At 36.2% G+C, this 15789-nt stretch overlaps 2 protein-coding genes across 4 annotated transcripts in view; one reads left to right on the forward strand and one right to left on the reverse strand.

Moving 5' to 3' along the window:
* sdhaf2 (succinate dehydrogenase complex assembly factor 2) overlaps nt 1–15789 on the reverse strand; it is a 487549-nt gene that overhangs the window by 232638 nt on the left and 239122 nt on the right. The window lies entirely within an intron of this gene.
* On the forward strand, nt 177–14850 carry ubap1lb (ubiquitin associated protein 1-like b). Of its 2 annotated transcripts, XM_051715482.1 has the most exons (7): nt 177–266; nt 960–1113; nt 1732–1874; nt 6748–7347; nt 10363–10560; nt 13198–13299; nt 14026–14850. In XM_051715482.1, the coding sequence occupies exons 3-7, from the start codon at nt 1743–1745 to the stop codon at nt 14158–14160; spliced, it is 1167 nt and encodes a 388-aa protein (XP_051571442.1). In that variant the 5' UTR covers nt 177–266; nt 960–1113; nt 1732–1742; the 3' UTR covers nt 14161–14850. The 2 variants fall into 2 exon arrangements, with proteins under 2 accessions (XP_051571442.1, XP_051571445.1); XM_051715485.1 differs by lacking the exon at nt 960–1113 and having other exon boundaries at nt 185–266.

Consider the following 15789-nt stretch of genomic DNA (forward strand, 5'->3'; position numbering starts at 1 on the left):
AAATGTACAGACTGATTATCTGTGTATATTTAATATGACAAAATCTTTTCTTGAGGAAAAAAAGTGTTTTCATGATAAGTTTGTAAATGTGGGTGCATCAGGATTCCTGTAGGTGTGACCATCTCAGGTAAACAGCCAATGTCAATGTGTTATGTCAGTGGATTAGTGGAGCAGAGGTAGTCAACACATGTCTGCGTGAGGTCTAGAAGAGTGACGATAACACTTTACACATCACATCACTGAGACAAGTCACACTCGGGAGAAAGGTTGGTAAACACGTATTACTCTAGAATTTCATTTGTCAGTTTTATAAGCAGTTAAGCTCTAGTTTTAACTTAAGTTTGTGGGACATGTGCTAATTTATTTAAAACATGGAAAATCCATTTGTACTGGTTTAATAAAGTCAAAGAGGATGTTTGTTTAACAAGACTTAATTAGCTTGTATTTTACATAAAGTTCAAATAAAATGTTTTATAGCTATATAATATATAACTACAAACAATATATTATTAATAAATTCAGTATGTACTGGTTATTGAAATCATATTAAATTTATCAGCTAATGATGCTCAATCACTAAAATGAAGCTGTTCGACTTTGTATAAATATATTTAAAAAAAAGAAAAACAGTTTATGGTGCTCGAGTACAACATAAGTGTATTCCAAAAGTATTACAGTGAAATTATTTACGTGAAGACTTAAAGATTGCAGGTTTTGAAATTAAGCAAGATGAGACTTATTAGATTTTCAGATTTATTTATTTTTACCATTTTATCAAGGGAAATACATGTATAGTTTAGATGTCATTAAGTACTTAATTCAGTAGGTTTGTGGCAGTAAATTGTATCATCTGGAATACATTTTTAATGTGCTGAATTACTAGACCAGAATTTTCATCTTTAATGTACATGAGACCTCACAGCATCAATATAATTCTTGATAACTTCCTTGCTCCCTAGATGTTCAGCTGGTTGTTTAGACAGGATACGGTGACTTCTTGAACTTTCCATTGTTCTGTCCTTCACAAGAAGGAAAACATCTTAAAAGCTTACCAAGCATCTGGCTGTTAAGACCCAGCTCAGACTGAAAATCTTAAACCATCTGCTGAATAAGGTGTGGAGCATCATGTTACTATCAGATCTGAGCAGCTGTCCATCTGTTGCTAGGATATAAACCTGCTGTTGCAGGAATTCCAAACAGAAGTGAACCAGTTTTACAGAATTTAAGATCTTCTTGTGACCATTTTCAGAAACAAAAATTGGTTATATGTGATAAAGTGCGACCTATCCCAATAAAGTTGCTGACATGCATGTGCATGTGTCGTTGGGTGTTGATGGTGAGACGATCAGGTGGTCATGTCTCCGTAATCTTTAATCCCTAATCCTCTAGTCTCTGTACTATTGTGTAACAAGTAAACAAATATAGCGAGAATGTTTCAAACTTGGTACATGTAGGTTTTTTTCTAAGCAAGATGGAGAACAAAATTTGCAATCATGTTTTTTTTATTTTTTATTTTTTATAAAGGCTTAGTGATGTTATGTGGGGAAAATTCAGGTAAAATGGGCCACTTTTGTAGTAACACTAAACTCAGTGTCAAAAAGTGGCCCAATTTGCCTGAATCCCCCCTAATTTTGACGTCCAATAAGCTGCATTGTTTTGGCTTTTGAAATTATGGAACCTGATGCATTGTATGTTATCAGACATTTCTTCACTTGCTGTTTGTGTTTTCAGATAGGGGCAAAATGTCCTGTCTTGATGAGGTACCCTTCAAAATCCCTCTTGGCTTTCTTGAGGAGGCAAAAGAAGAAGTGGAGCTTATTACAGCCCCAGAAATCACCCTGCCAGACTACCTGAAGATACTGCAGGAAACTGAGGTCTGACACTCATGTTTCTTACCTGATGTTGTAGTACACTGCAAACCCTAATAATTTAGCAGAACTAAAAAAAAAAATCAGAGGCAATCAGTTACATCAATTTTTTTTAAGATAATAAACTCCCAAGTTTCAGTTACTAGAACTTTCAAATTTTAATTTTGTATTACATGTGCATGTTAATTGCTCTTAAAAGATTTGTTCACCCAAAAATGAAAATTCAGTCATTGTTTTCTCACACAACTTTCTTTCTTTTTCTTAACACAAAGGGACAAATTGGAAAAAAAAGCTCGGTTTTGTCATACAATGGCAGTTTATGGTGACCACAAAAAGAAAAGAACACAAACGTATAATTCAGAAGTCTAATAAATTATTTTATGAGACTTGTGATCGTTATTAAAGCATACTATAAGGTTTGGTGAGAAACAAACCAAAATCTAATGTATTATTTAGTGAAAATGTTCACTGACCATTGATCTCCTGTTCATGATGGGGCACAAGAACAGTTCATGCAGTGCCCTTGCTACTTTGGGGCGTTCAAGTGAAAATCTGTTTTGTTTATCTAAAAACAGGTTCTCCACAGCGATAGCGACAACAGAACTCAACACAGCTGCACACAAAACAGAGAACAGAACTTACTAAACATGTCTGAAGAGTTTGTAGTAGAAGAATTGATGCATTTCTATGCCCAGCCTTATATTTTGGAAAGTTTTTGGCCAGTTCACAGTGAATGGAGCTGTCTGTGCGATAATGAAAATAGAAAACAAGCGATCGATAGAATGTACCGTTGCTCGTCACTGCTGAGTAAAACTCTGATTACCATAGAAAATAAACCATTTATTGCATGTCATTTGCTGTCAGGTTAGTACACGGTGTGACTGTGGCTGCCTGTAGCCTCCTCTATGTTTCTGTTTGATTTCCGAGTGCTCCGTTCAAAAATAGAAATGGGCATAGAAATGCATCAGTTCTTCTACTACAAACTCTTCAGACATGTAAAGTAAGTTCTTTTCTCTGTTTTGTGTGCAACTGTGTTGTGTTCTGTTGTCACTATCACTGTGGAGAAACTGTTTTTAGATAAACAAATTGAACTGTTGCTCTTGTGCCCTATCATAAACGCGCACAGGCGATCAACGGTCAGTGAACATTTTCACTAAATAATACACTTGATTTCGGTTTGTTTCTCACCAAAACTTATCGTATGCTTTCATAACAATCATGAGTCTCATGGAATAATTTATTAGACTTCTGAATTATACTTTTGTGTTATTTTGAAGCTTGAAGGAGTAGTCACCATAAACTGCCACTGTATGACATCACCGAGTACAACATTTTTTCACAATTTCTCCCTTTCTGTTAAGAAAAAGAAAGTCATATAGGGTTATTACAACATAGGGGTGAGTAAACAATGACTGAATTTTCATTTTTGGGTGAACTACCCCTTTAACTTGAAATATTGAGTAAGCTAAACTCTCTAACTTTAAATGTAACTCTTTGGCTGAAATTAAAATTACCATATAAACTCAACTTGAATACTTAAAGTAAACTAGCTAATACTTGCTAAAACTAGCTAGTTCAGTGAATGCTAGCATGCTGAATGCATGCTAATACTGTAGTTACACTATGCTAGACACTCATCCCCACAATACCTCATGTTTCTTGCCTGATGTTGTAGCATATATTTACAGAGTATTATACAGTGCATTAAACACATTTACAGTGGCTCCAAAACTTGTGGCCACACATCTGCAAACAAATGATGTTACTTTCAGCTGGTCTCAATGTGATTTTTAGTGAATGTATTATGTCAATTCCCCTCAAATTCACACTGGTCTTGCTTATCACATTAACTATGGAAATGTTGTACTAACGTTTATCAACCAAAAACCTCTTTTTATTATTATTATATTATCATGTGAAACCTAACAAAAGTTTTTTAATGTTTTGTTTGAAAAGTGTGCTTTTCACTTTCCCAGTGAATGTGATGTGAAAGGCACAGCACGTCCGATTCTCTGTAATATTTGAGTAGTAATTACATCAATATACTCCTAACCCAAACCTAACCATAACAGTACTGAAACCAAAATTGAGACCAAGTTATTCACATTATTTCTGTGCTAATATAGTCTCTCTCTGCAGCCAGAGATCAAAAGGATGTGAAATCAAAAGCACAGTGTGGGAGATGTTCGGGGCATAAACATTGGCCACATGGTGGCTCTTGTCTGGAATTTGAAAAATTGGGTTGACTTTAAGTGGGAAAAACCAACATAGCCTAATAACAACCTGTATTAATTTGTACAAGATGGAGAAATCATAAGATATTGTACTACTTGACTTATTTTAACAAATCATTAACTAATGGTTTGCAAAGATATCATTATGTTATGACTTTACTTGTTGAGGCACATGACTATTAACACATAATTAAGTAATTGTTGTAATTAACACATGCATTTTCAGTAATAATGAAGTAATTAAGCATGTATTAATGGATATTAGTGCACCTGTATTGGGTGGAAGTTCAGATACATGGCTCCAGCTCATTGTGGTAATTAACACATTAATTAACACTATTAGTTCATATAATAAGTTGTTAGGGAATGAATCCATGATGACACATTTAACTGATAACAATTCATATATGACTTAATATATTAATCATACAGATTCTTTATTAGTTGCTGATGTGGCAATCATTAATGAATGGCTTAGTTAATCATGAGTCATACATTAACTCAATATTATCTGTGCATTAGTTAAGCATGAATTAATGCATATTAATGCACCCGTATTGTAAAGTGTTACCGATATTTTAAACTCTAGAGGAGACACATGTGAGATCACTTGGGTTTTTCTCAGGAGGCAAATCTGAGAAGCATGTTGCATGTGTACTACATTTTTCAAAGGGTACTCTGAGTCTATGCTAATACAAACTGTATGTGTTTGAAGCTGTTCCAAAGATCTTTAAGTTCCCAAAAGAGCATCTGTGACTTCCGTTAACTGCATTAAGCTCAATGTAATTTGTCAAGAGCATCCACTGATTTCACCAGCCATTGGGCTTAATGTAATTGTCACTGAGTGCAGGCTGTCACTAACAAGGTCAAGGGAAAATACAAAGAGAGCTGTAACATGCATTTTGATGTAAGTGTATCCCTGCCACCTCAGACCTTTTCCCATCTGCATATTCTCTACCAGAGTCGTATAATTACACTGACACATAATCTATCTATTACTGTTTATCTAACCCAGAGCTGTACACTCAACATGAAGGCCAAGTTACACCGTGTCATAAATACAGTATAATTACATCCCTGAATACAAAAACTAAAATAATAAGGGAATTTTTCTGGTCAAAAAGGTTCATTGCTGTCACAATCTATTGAATATTATTGATGTAATTGGTACTGTAGATCCATTTGGATAAAATGCACAAAATTCCTTAAGGTTTGTGTTTTACTGGCCAAGGTATTTGCAAAGAAAATATATTGCCATCTGAGGTGATTACTATCTAATCAGAAATAAGCTAACATGAACCTTTTATGGGTATGTAATGAACTTAGTCATTTCATTTGTCACACATCTGTCCAAGAACAATATTTTGTACTTAACTTGGAGCATTGCATGCATAATTCCAATGTTAATGACTTGAATGGGATGAAAATTGTGTAATATTTGGCTGGCGTATCTGCCTGTCACATCTGCTTTGTGGTACTCTACGATACATAATGCTGATACTGGCTAATAAGACAAATGTTACTAATATTCAGTGGGATTCCCATAGCATTACCTCATAACCTGCATTCATATAATACAATATTGGCTAAGTAAGTTCACACAGAAATTACTTCATGTCTGAAAATCATATCTGGGGCTAGTCCAGAATTTATGCAATTTTCAGAAAGTCTTCCTTATTTAAAAAGATTGAATTCAACTTAAAAACTTTTTTATTATTATTAAATGTAAAAATAAATAATAATAATTTTTTTATTTAACCCTGCCTTTATGTGGGCATATAAAAGATATCTGGTATATTTTGATGCTGCTACTGTATATGACTATCGGTACTGTCTGTAAAATGTATGAGCCGTTGTCATTTGTTTTTAGACATTTTTTACACAAACCTACTGCAGTTTCAGCAATGGCCCATTTGGAACAACTAAAGGAATGTTTTTCATGGGAAATGAGTTTCACCATTGTGTTTATTAGTGGTGCTTGCTAAGGCAACCATCACTATTACTGTTGCTTGTTCTAAGGGTTAGGGATTAAGGGTTAGGGTTAACCCTTACCGTACATCTCATCCTGCACAGTTGTGCTATAGACCTAAATGACTACTTAAATCATTTAGGTTCTTGAGGCGAGGTAAGCTATTACTTTTTCATGCACTTAAACTTATAATTTTTGCCTGGCAGATACAAAACAGGCCAAAAAAATACAATAAACTTGTTGGAAGAACTAAGCCATATCTAGGGACCAGAATATGGTCTTGGGGATGGGTTCTTTTGCCTTGTGCCAGTAAACAAATACCTAGCAAACACTGTTAACCTCCCTAGCAATCTCATAGCAATGCACTAACAACCACTCAGAACATCTTAACATCATGGCAACCAGTTTTGCAAGGGCAAGAACCTCTCCCATTTTCCTTAGAAAATGTAAAAACCTAGTTATGTCAAGGGTGATACCAAGGCAAAAATATGTTGTGTCAGAACTGTGATTGGTCAGTTACCATGTTCCCACCATTTTCAAACCTTATGTCCATATTGATGAAGATTTTGTTTGTGAACCACAAGTTAAGAAAAACATTGGATTCAATTTCATCAGTTGATGATAATTTGTCAAACTGAAGTTTAAAGTTGTCTCTTTCATGTTTTAATGTTTACAGTATGTATTCAGCCTTGAGAACTGGGTTCTCACGGGTCTCCAGGGTGGCTATCCGACCCTCCTCCATCCCGGCTTCTCATGTGAGCAGACGGCCACCTGTCCTCCGTATTGGATGATGTTCAGCAGCCCTCAGGTGAGCAGGTTAGCCAGCCGCTGGAGCAGTGACTTCTGGGAACCCAACCCACGTCCCCGCAGCCGCAGCTTAAATGCGGCCCACTACCGTGCCATGAACGACCGGGTGAAATTCACCATCTCAGACTCAGAAGATGATGAATTTACAGAAGATAGGGCTGACCTTGCTGAGAATTTTCAACAGCCCAAACAGGATAGTTTGGGTCTACCAAGGCAAGGACAGGGATTAAAAGACTTGAGCACTTGCAGATCATCAAATGTTCTCAACCTGCCTTCACCTTGCAGCCTCTCTGCACAGCATCAGGGGAACATCCGGCAGTCTTCTCTCTGCAAGCCTACTTCACCCAAAAATAATTTCCAGAGGAGCCAGAGTTCTGCTGGACAAACTAGAGTGTCCTTCGCAACCTCAACCAACAATTTGCAGTCTGAATGCATTTCTACACTTAAACACAACACACCCAACCCAAAGGTAACTTACATTTAAACTCTTCACCTGGTTATTTACTCTCACTTAAAGTGATATTAATTTTCTTGCTAACTTTTAGGACAAAGGCCCTTTCCCACATGCAACATGATCAAAAGGGAAACAACATGTTGCTTCTGAATGTATATGTACCTTGAAATCAACCCCAAATTGCCAAATTACTACAAACGCCACCCCCTATCAGATATTGGATAAATTCAGAGGTTATCACTTTTCCCTCTAGCACATAAAGCCAAGTGAACACTGCAATTGGAGACTTCTAGTTGCAGACCTGTCACCAATTTAAAACATCAAAGGCAAGGCTTTATGCGAGCAACATCTGAGACACGGGTTCTGGTCCCATGGGAACTGCACCGTTTGTGCTGTGGACATGAATAAGTTCTTTTGTGCTTAATGAAATTCGAAACATTGGCCCCAGTGGCCAAAGCTGGAAGTGATAAATCAACAGCATTTGTATCATAATGTTGATTACCACTAAAATTAATTTCGACTCATTCCTCCTTTTCTTTAAAAAAAAAGCAGTGAGTGTCCTACAATGGAAGAGAATAGGGTCAATAATAGTGAACGTGTCCAATTTTTGGAGGGTTTAAACACAAACGTGAAGCTTATAATTTTATAAAAGCACTTGCATTAATTCTTCTGTCAAAACTTGTATATTACTTGAGCTGTAAAGTTGTTTAAATTGTCATTTTTACAGTCGTTTTAGGATTTGTTGACCTTACATTGTCGAAGTTGTAAAATTGCTTATAACTTTACACAGAAAATGTTTATGAGGGATTTTATCACACTAAAATCATGTTAACACACCTTTTCTTTATGTCTCATGGTTATACTTTTGAAAAAGTGAGTATTTTAATGTAAAATAAAATTGGCCTCCATTTACTTGTAAGTGCCTCACTGGAATGTTTTTTTTTTTTTTTTTTTTTTTTAATGGAGGAATGAGTTGAAATGAACTTTTGTGGTAATCAACATCATGCCAAAAATGCTTTCGATTGAGCTTAACTTGTATTGAACCCGGAACATTCCTTTAAATTTCTGGGTGAAATGTCAGCAGAGTGGTGCCAAAAACAAGTTATAAAGTGAGTTGTTTTTAGCTGTAAATGATGTAATACAGTCAACAGAAATGCATATTTTATTAACCATATGCCCTAACACAAACCCCATCATTAAACCTAACTGTCAGTGGAGTAAAATGTTAATTTTAGAGAGAAATGCCACTCATTTCTAATTAGGTGAACATGATTACTTCTGGGACCAGAACCCATGTCTTGGAGATTATATTGCCACAGGAAAAGGTAAACACATTTAAATTGATGAAAAAATGTCTGATGGGAGATGGTGCTTGTCATGCCACTTGACAGAATACGGTCGATGTCAGGGTAATGGAACATTCGGTAGCAAAATGTCAACTTCGTCCTGTTGCAAGGAGAGGTGTGCTATTATTTTTCAAAGCAATCTAACTTTGATTTTCACTTGGCATAAAATTGGTGAAAATTCCCATATATTTGACTCAAGACTTATCTATAGATCAGAATGTCATAAAGACTTGAGGGTGGGCTCTTTTGACTTGAATAGTTAACATCCACCCAGAACACCCTAGCATTGTGCAGGCAATTTTTGCACAGGCAAGAACCAATAACATTTTCTTAATAATGTGAAAATATATTTAAATAAAATACTTCTTTAATCTGTTTTCAAAATATTTTGCATGTCAGAATATACACTCACTGAGCACTTTTTTAGGAACAATATGGTCACTGAATATTTTTTGGTTTTGGCACCATTCTGAGTAAACTCTAGATACTGTTGTGTGTGAAAATCCCAGGAGATCAGCAGTTACAGAAATACTCAAACCAGCCCATCTGGCACCAACAATCATGCCACAGTTGAAATCACTGAGATCACATTTTTTCCCCATTCTGATGGTTGATGTGAACATTAACTGAAGCTCCTGACCCGTATCTGCATTATTTTATGCACTGCACTGCTGCCACAATTGGCAGATTAGATAATCACATGAATAAGTAGGTGTACAGGTGTTCCTTATAAAGTGCTCAGTGAGTGTATCTAAGAACTGATCATTTTTGGCTTTTCACTGAAGTTTATAATTGTTGAGAGACCATAACAGTTGCCCTTAGAAGGCAAGCATTGACCCTACTATAAATAACTTTAACTGACATGCCCCAAGTAAGACCAGAAAGATATTTTAATCACTTGAGCAAGAGGCATTAGAGCCCTTCCAGTATTCCAGCAGCATTCAGACAGTTTTTACCACTTTCCTACGGATTCATTGAAAATCCTATTTTAATGTCACGCTGTGGCTAAAAGGTATTTTGTTGTTCCTCATTGAACAACTCTGAGCATCTTAATTCATTCATATATTACACATGAATGACTTCTCCAAAGTACTACTTTTTTTGGAGGGGGGAAATACATCTCTGTAATGTCTCAGAAGATGAACTAGCTAATAATAGCGAGTGTTAAGTCTTTTCCTGGAATCTTCCCAAGCTGCAACAAATTCGTCTGGATTAGGAAGTCGAAGTGCACAGTGAACGTCTTTCTCAACAAAGCTACGATTTAAGGTTATGCCTGTGCTGACAGTCTAATCCAGTGTATTATTAATGACCGTGAAATCATCTCCGGCAAGGCCACACAGCCATGGCGCGCTGAACAAGGCTGGTGGAGTTGTACATTTTAATTACTGCTACATGTTTTTTAACATGAACTGTAATGTAACGTACTGTAACATAATGGTGTGGTTTTTGATTACCAGGGAAATCACAAATTGATCAAATGTATCCACTGAACGCACTGTAAGTTGCAAATGCATAAATGTGGGTTGCATGTTTACAAAGCTCATTTAAAACTACATATTAAATATGAAAATACCCTCCACCAGCAAAAGTGTGTTTTTCATTCTAGATTTTCTCAGTATTGTGTTTCCTGCCCTCATCTCTCAAGGGTATTTAGACCGTGAGGTACTGTTGTTGTTTTTTCCAGGTCCAGGGTTCATCCTACTCCCCAGCTCCATCACGGCCACTCAGTTCCCACGCCGCCATTCTGGACTCTTCGGTTGAGCTGCTCTCCGCTCTTAGCCAGGAAGAGAGGGAGCTGCTAGCGGCCGTGACCGAGCAGGGCTACCCTCTCCGTACCGCCATCATCACTCTGCAGAAGACAGGCCAGCAGAGCCCAGAGCAGGTCAGTGAGTAGGGGATCTATTACAGGGTTTCACTGAGATGCCAATGTGAAACAGGAGTCCGGATTCACATGGGGGTCACGGTGTAGTGCTGAGATTATCTTGTCCATAGTCTATGTAAATTTATAGTCAGCTGCAAAATAAACCCCTTTTAGGGTGACACAAGAATATGAGGTTTATTTTGTTATAATGACTGGCTGTTTTTACGTATATAACCTGCATATTGGATACATGGATACTAACCAAATAAATAAATAATCAGATATGAAATATTGATTGTAATAAAGTACTTTCCTATGTGGGAAGAAAAAGACTGTGGAGTAATATGAGAGATAAGAAATAGGAAATCTATTGCCGGAGACTTATTAGGTTACATCCACATTAATCCGGATATATTTGAAAACAGCGTTTTAGTTTTTGAAACGCTTTCCGTCCACATTGCCATTTTCAAGCATTTTCCAAAAGTTGCTCATCCACACTAAAACGTATGAAAACTCTTAAATCACCTGTTTCATGTATGGTCTGAAACGCAGCTGTCCTCATGTTCTGTCAGTGGACAGCAATTCTGAGTAAACTTACCATTGCCTTTGAAGAAATGCAATGTGAAGGTTGTACAAAGTAACATTTATCTTTAACAATGCTTTCAAAGTGAATAGCAGGCACAACAACGGCGCTACAACATGAGCCGCCATCTTGATTGTTTTGGGTTGAATGGATCACATGACTGCATCACATGACAACAAATATGTCAATGTTTTCAGATATCTCCGTTTCCCCTGTCCACGCTACAATGCGAAGACAGCATTTTCAAAGTTGTCCAACTGGAAGAGCTTTTTCTCCATCTCAGTGTGGATGGAGGGCCAAAACTTTGAGAAAAATATGCATTTTCAAGTGAAAACTTATACAGTTTAGCATCTATTATACAAAAATATTTGACTAAATGTTGCGGTTGACCAATCAAATATTACAAAGAGCCATGTCATAAAAACATCTGATCATCAAACAGGAGTCAAATAGACCAATCCCATTGTTTACAAACATTGCAGCGCATGCGCAGTAAGTGGTGGCAGAGAGCCGGCAAACTGTTGTGTTAGATTTGACAGATTAGGCAGTTTAGCATTATCTAGCTCATCAAAATATTGTCAAAAGATAATATAGAATAAAATTAGCTTTCAGGTTCAAGGCTAGCTAGGTTTGGGACACTATGCTATAATTATACCATTAAATAAAATGTCCATGAAAGCTTTCGTCAGATTATTTAAGAAAGTCTGGTAGAATTTTGTCAATAGTACTGGCACTTTATTTTTCATTCGTTTGAAAAAAAAAAAACAATCTGTCATATATTCTATAATGACCTGGACAAATTTAAGTAATGTCAGAAATCATTGCCAGAGATTTCAAACACTAGCAACCAACTCTCGCTATGTGCTTTGGTTTCAGCTGTCTCTGTAACAACAAAACATCTGGTTCCATCCACTTTAATGTGATTCTGTTTTGCAATGAGAGCAAACCACCATAGTAAAAATAGAAACCAGATCCCCCACAACCTGCTAGTATTTAGTTCTCAGCATTACATTGCTTCTCTCAGGAGAGAAGTTGACTCATGAAGCCATAATGATTATTTCAGTAATTTTGTGACCACTGTGGGAAAATTACTATTTAAATTTGTGAAATTCAAGACTTTTATGATCATTTTCCTCAAATAGTTGTGTTGGATTTAAACTGGGCTATGAGAAAAGGCTACCAGTATATCAACGAATGAGGGATGGACGATGGCAGTGAAGCCACATAAAGTCAGAGACGTTTGTTAAAAGCAAATCTGAAGATGCTCTACTTATGACTGAACTGCGTTAAAATCAACTTAGAGGTGATTTTGATTTCAGGTTTTAGCAAATCCAGTTTTTGTTGAAGAACATGTTGATGTTCAAGACTCAAGACTCTTTGGCATAGACAATTGACCATAAACATAAATGAGATGACAACTATCAATGTCTCCATACAAGACAGGAAGGGATGTACGTGGGTTTTGCATTGGCCAAGCCACTCTGGTTTTTTAATTAAAGCAGATTGGAGAATTTTACATGACTGTTTTTGTCTCAGTTGCCTAGTGACCCACTCAGTGTGACAGCGTCAGACAGCTGGTTGGAAAGGACAATCAGATTCGAATCAACAAAGCTCATCTTGTTACAGGGATTAATCAGACCAGCCGTCCCTCCATCTCTACATCCTCACGTTTTTCACGTTTCACATTGATCCTCTTTGAATCTGACATGGAATCCCATCATAAAGGAAGTTGTCTAATGACAGTTTAGACAAAGCTCATATGAAATGCCCATAATTATGATACATGCATAATTTCATCAACAGTGTGCCTGATAATCAGCTCGGTTTATCACATTACTTAGTGATAGGGGATAAACCATTGTTCCCTCAAAGTCTATTAGAACTTGACTTGGCCTTGTTTTCATAAAGTGCCCAAGAGTCTCAAAGGGCTTATCTTCGATCACATTCCTCATTGTTAAAGTGATCCAATTTGATTTGCACTCAAAATCAAAACTGATCCAGAAGATAAAAATGTTTGTTCTCGATTACTGTTTCTGTGATTAATATCAAGGTCTGTTTTCTTGTTCTCTTTGCAGATCTTGAGTTATCTGGTGGCATGTGATAGGTTATGTGAACTTGGCTATGACGAAGTTCAGGTTGAGGAAGCGCTGGAAATGTTTCAGAACTGTGAGACTAAGGTATGTATCAAGCTAACATGACCCTTGCTTTTATACATTTTAGACTTCCTGCGTTACCTCAGTAAGAAACATGGGCCACTTTAGATTTGTGCTACGCCACTGGCTGCAATCTCAGTGTCATTGTGTGTGATCAAATTTAATTTGCACTCATTATTAGTTATTTTATTATTTTTGAAATGCCTCTTCTTTTCTTTGAAAAAAGCAAAAATCTGGGTTCCAGTGAGGCACTTACAATGAAAGTGAATGGGGGCAATCCGTAAACATTAAAATACTCACTGTAGCCACAAGACATTAACAATAAGTGTGTTAACATGATTTTAGTGTGATAAAATCGCTTGCTTACCTTTTCTGTGTAAAGTTTTTTACAACTTCAATGCACCCTAAAAACCTAAAATGACTAAAATTGATGATTTAAACAACTTTACAGTTCAAATAACACACAAGTTTTAACAGAAGAATTAATGGAAGTGCTTTTATGAAATTACAAGCTTCACATTTCTGCCTTGAAACCCTCCAAAAATTGGCCCCATTCACTCCCATTTGTAAATGCCTCATTGTAACCTCGACTTTTGCTTTTTGAAAAGAAAAGGAGGGACGAGTCAAAATAATTTTTGTGGTAATCAACATTAAGCCAAAAATGCTGTCGATTGAGCTTAACTTGTAATGAACCCAGAATATTCTTTTAAAATTAATTAAAAATTAAGTCTTATTTTTCTTTTATTTTAGGCTGAGGAGTTTCTTCATCTGCTTGCTCAGTTTAATGAAATGGGCTTCCAGCAGAACACCATTAAAGAGGTTCTGTTGATGCATGAGAACCACAAAGAGCGAGCGCTGGAAGAGCTCATGACCCGCGTGGCCTGACCAAATCAGTGTTATGATGACATGAACAAGCTGCTATCATGGTTTATGCTATTTAGAGCATACATATAGTTGTTGGTTATTTATTATATAAGCTATGTATATTTTTTCTAGACTTCTAGAATTTCGTTGAGTGAGATTCATGGCCTTGGGGAAAAGCACAGTTTGCCCATGTTCACAAGAGAATGAAACATAAATTTACATGTTTTCATAGTCTTTTCTGTAGTAACAAAAAGTTGTTTTTGCTCCTCTGTTGATATAAATGGAAATCATAAGAAGTTATTATGTAAATTATCCTGGGAAATTCACAGAACTATTAAACTCTCTCTCTCTCTCTCTCTCTCTCTCTCTCTCTCTCTCTCTCTCTCTCTCTCTCTCTCTCTCTCTCTCTCTTTTTCTTTTTTTGAACTGCATTAGAATTGTTTATTACATAAATACCTGTAATATTGTACAATGAGGTGATTCAATATACTATGAAATAATTAGTTAAAATGACATAAAAATGGATAAATAGAGTCTTTTTTTGATATTGTTTTAGCGTTTTCAGTTTTCTGTGTGGTGCATCCATTTTCAACATGCAGAAAACACAAAGTGAGAATGTATAATTAGCACATTTTGGTCTGTATTTATATCTTCTTATGTAATGTATATAAATATAACATTTGCAATATGTGTCATTCAAAACTGATCTAATAAAATGTTTACATACAAGTGGTTCAGTCTGTGTTTATAATTTTCATCTATAGATAGACTTATGTCCTCACATCTTGCATATTCATGATAGCATCTGCATATAATGCTTCAGGTCAGTTACTTCTTAGAATGGATAAAATATTTTTTTAAGTGTACAAAGTAATGTTTTTCACCTTTTCCATTTTGAATAGAAATGATTGTACTTTGGGAAAATATGTTCAGAAATCAGTGTCTAGAAAAAGCTGTTTCATTCTACATAAGGGATGTCCCCTTCGTAACGGCCATGTGACATTGAGATCACATGACCAGCCAAATGCTACCCCCCATTCTCTGAGACTTTTCGTCATGTCTTATTCACAGCAGCGCCATCTTTGATTTTTGATGGGAATGACAATGAGGCTGTGAGGGATAGATCTACTTTAATGGACTCAATGTACTACAGTTAAAAGTGTTTTTGGATCGTTCCGTGGACAAAAATTGAAAGAACATCTTTCCAAGAACATTCAGTTGACAAAAAACTCCAGACAACATGAGTTGTGGAAATTAAATGGGAATGCCTGCTAATAGAATAGTTCTACAATGACATTGTTAACCAAAACCTTTTGCTTTTGCGTAATGCAGCATCCACACCAATAGGTGTCAGTCCATAGAGGACTCTCATATTGGTTAGTTAAACATAAATAAAAAATTGTGTACTTAAATATGTAATCTCAATCAAATGATTGCCTTAAAAATCAAACAACTGCCAGACATCATGAGTGAATAGCGACGACTTGCCCAGATCTATACAGCATGTCCTGTTGTTAGACTGCCAAAAGGCTGAACACAATGTTTTCGTTTTGGTAACATGATTAGTGATCAGTGTGTCCTCAGGTTCCCAATGCAATGTGTGAACCCTCTGCAATAGTTACTAAAGCTTTTAGGAATGTCTGGATATAA

Source organism: Myxocyprinus asiaticus, chromosome 2 (genome assembly GCF_019703515.2).
Source record: "Myxocyprinus asiaticus isolate MX2 ecotype Aquarium Trade chromosome 2, UBuf_Myxa_2, whole genome shotgun sequence".
Lineage (NCBI taxonomy): Eukaryota > Metazoa > Chordata > Actinopteri > Cypriniformes > Catostomidae > Myxocyprinus > Myxocyprinus asiaticus.

What these genes read in the sequence shown, in the direction of transcription:
- ubap1lb (XM_051715482.1), top strand. Translation starts at nt 1,743, where the DNA reads ATGTCCTGTCTTGATGAGGTACCCTTCAAAATCCCTCTTGGCTTTCTT. An exon ending in AGATACTGCAGGAAACTGAG is followed by an intron (nt 1,875 to 6,747) that starts GTCTGACACTCA and finishes TAATGTTTACAG; the next exon opens with TATGTATTCAGCCTTGAGAA. An exon ending in TTCAGAACTGTGAGACTAAG is followed by an intron (nt 13,300 to 14,025) that starts GTATGTATCAAG and finishes CTTTTATTTTAG; the next exon opens with GCTGAGGAGTTTCTTCATCT.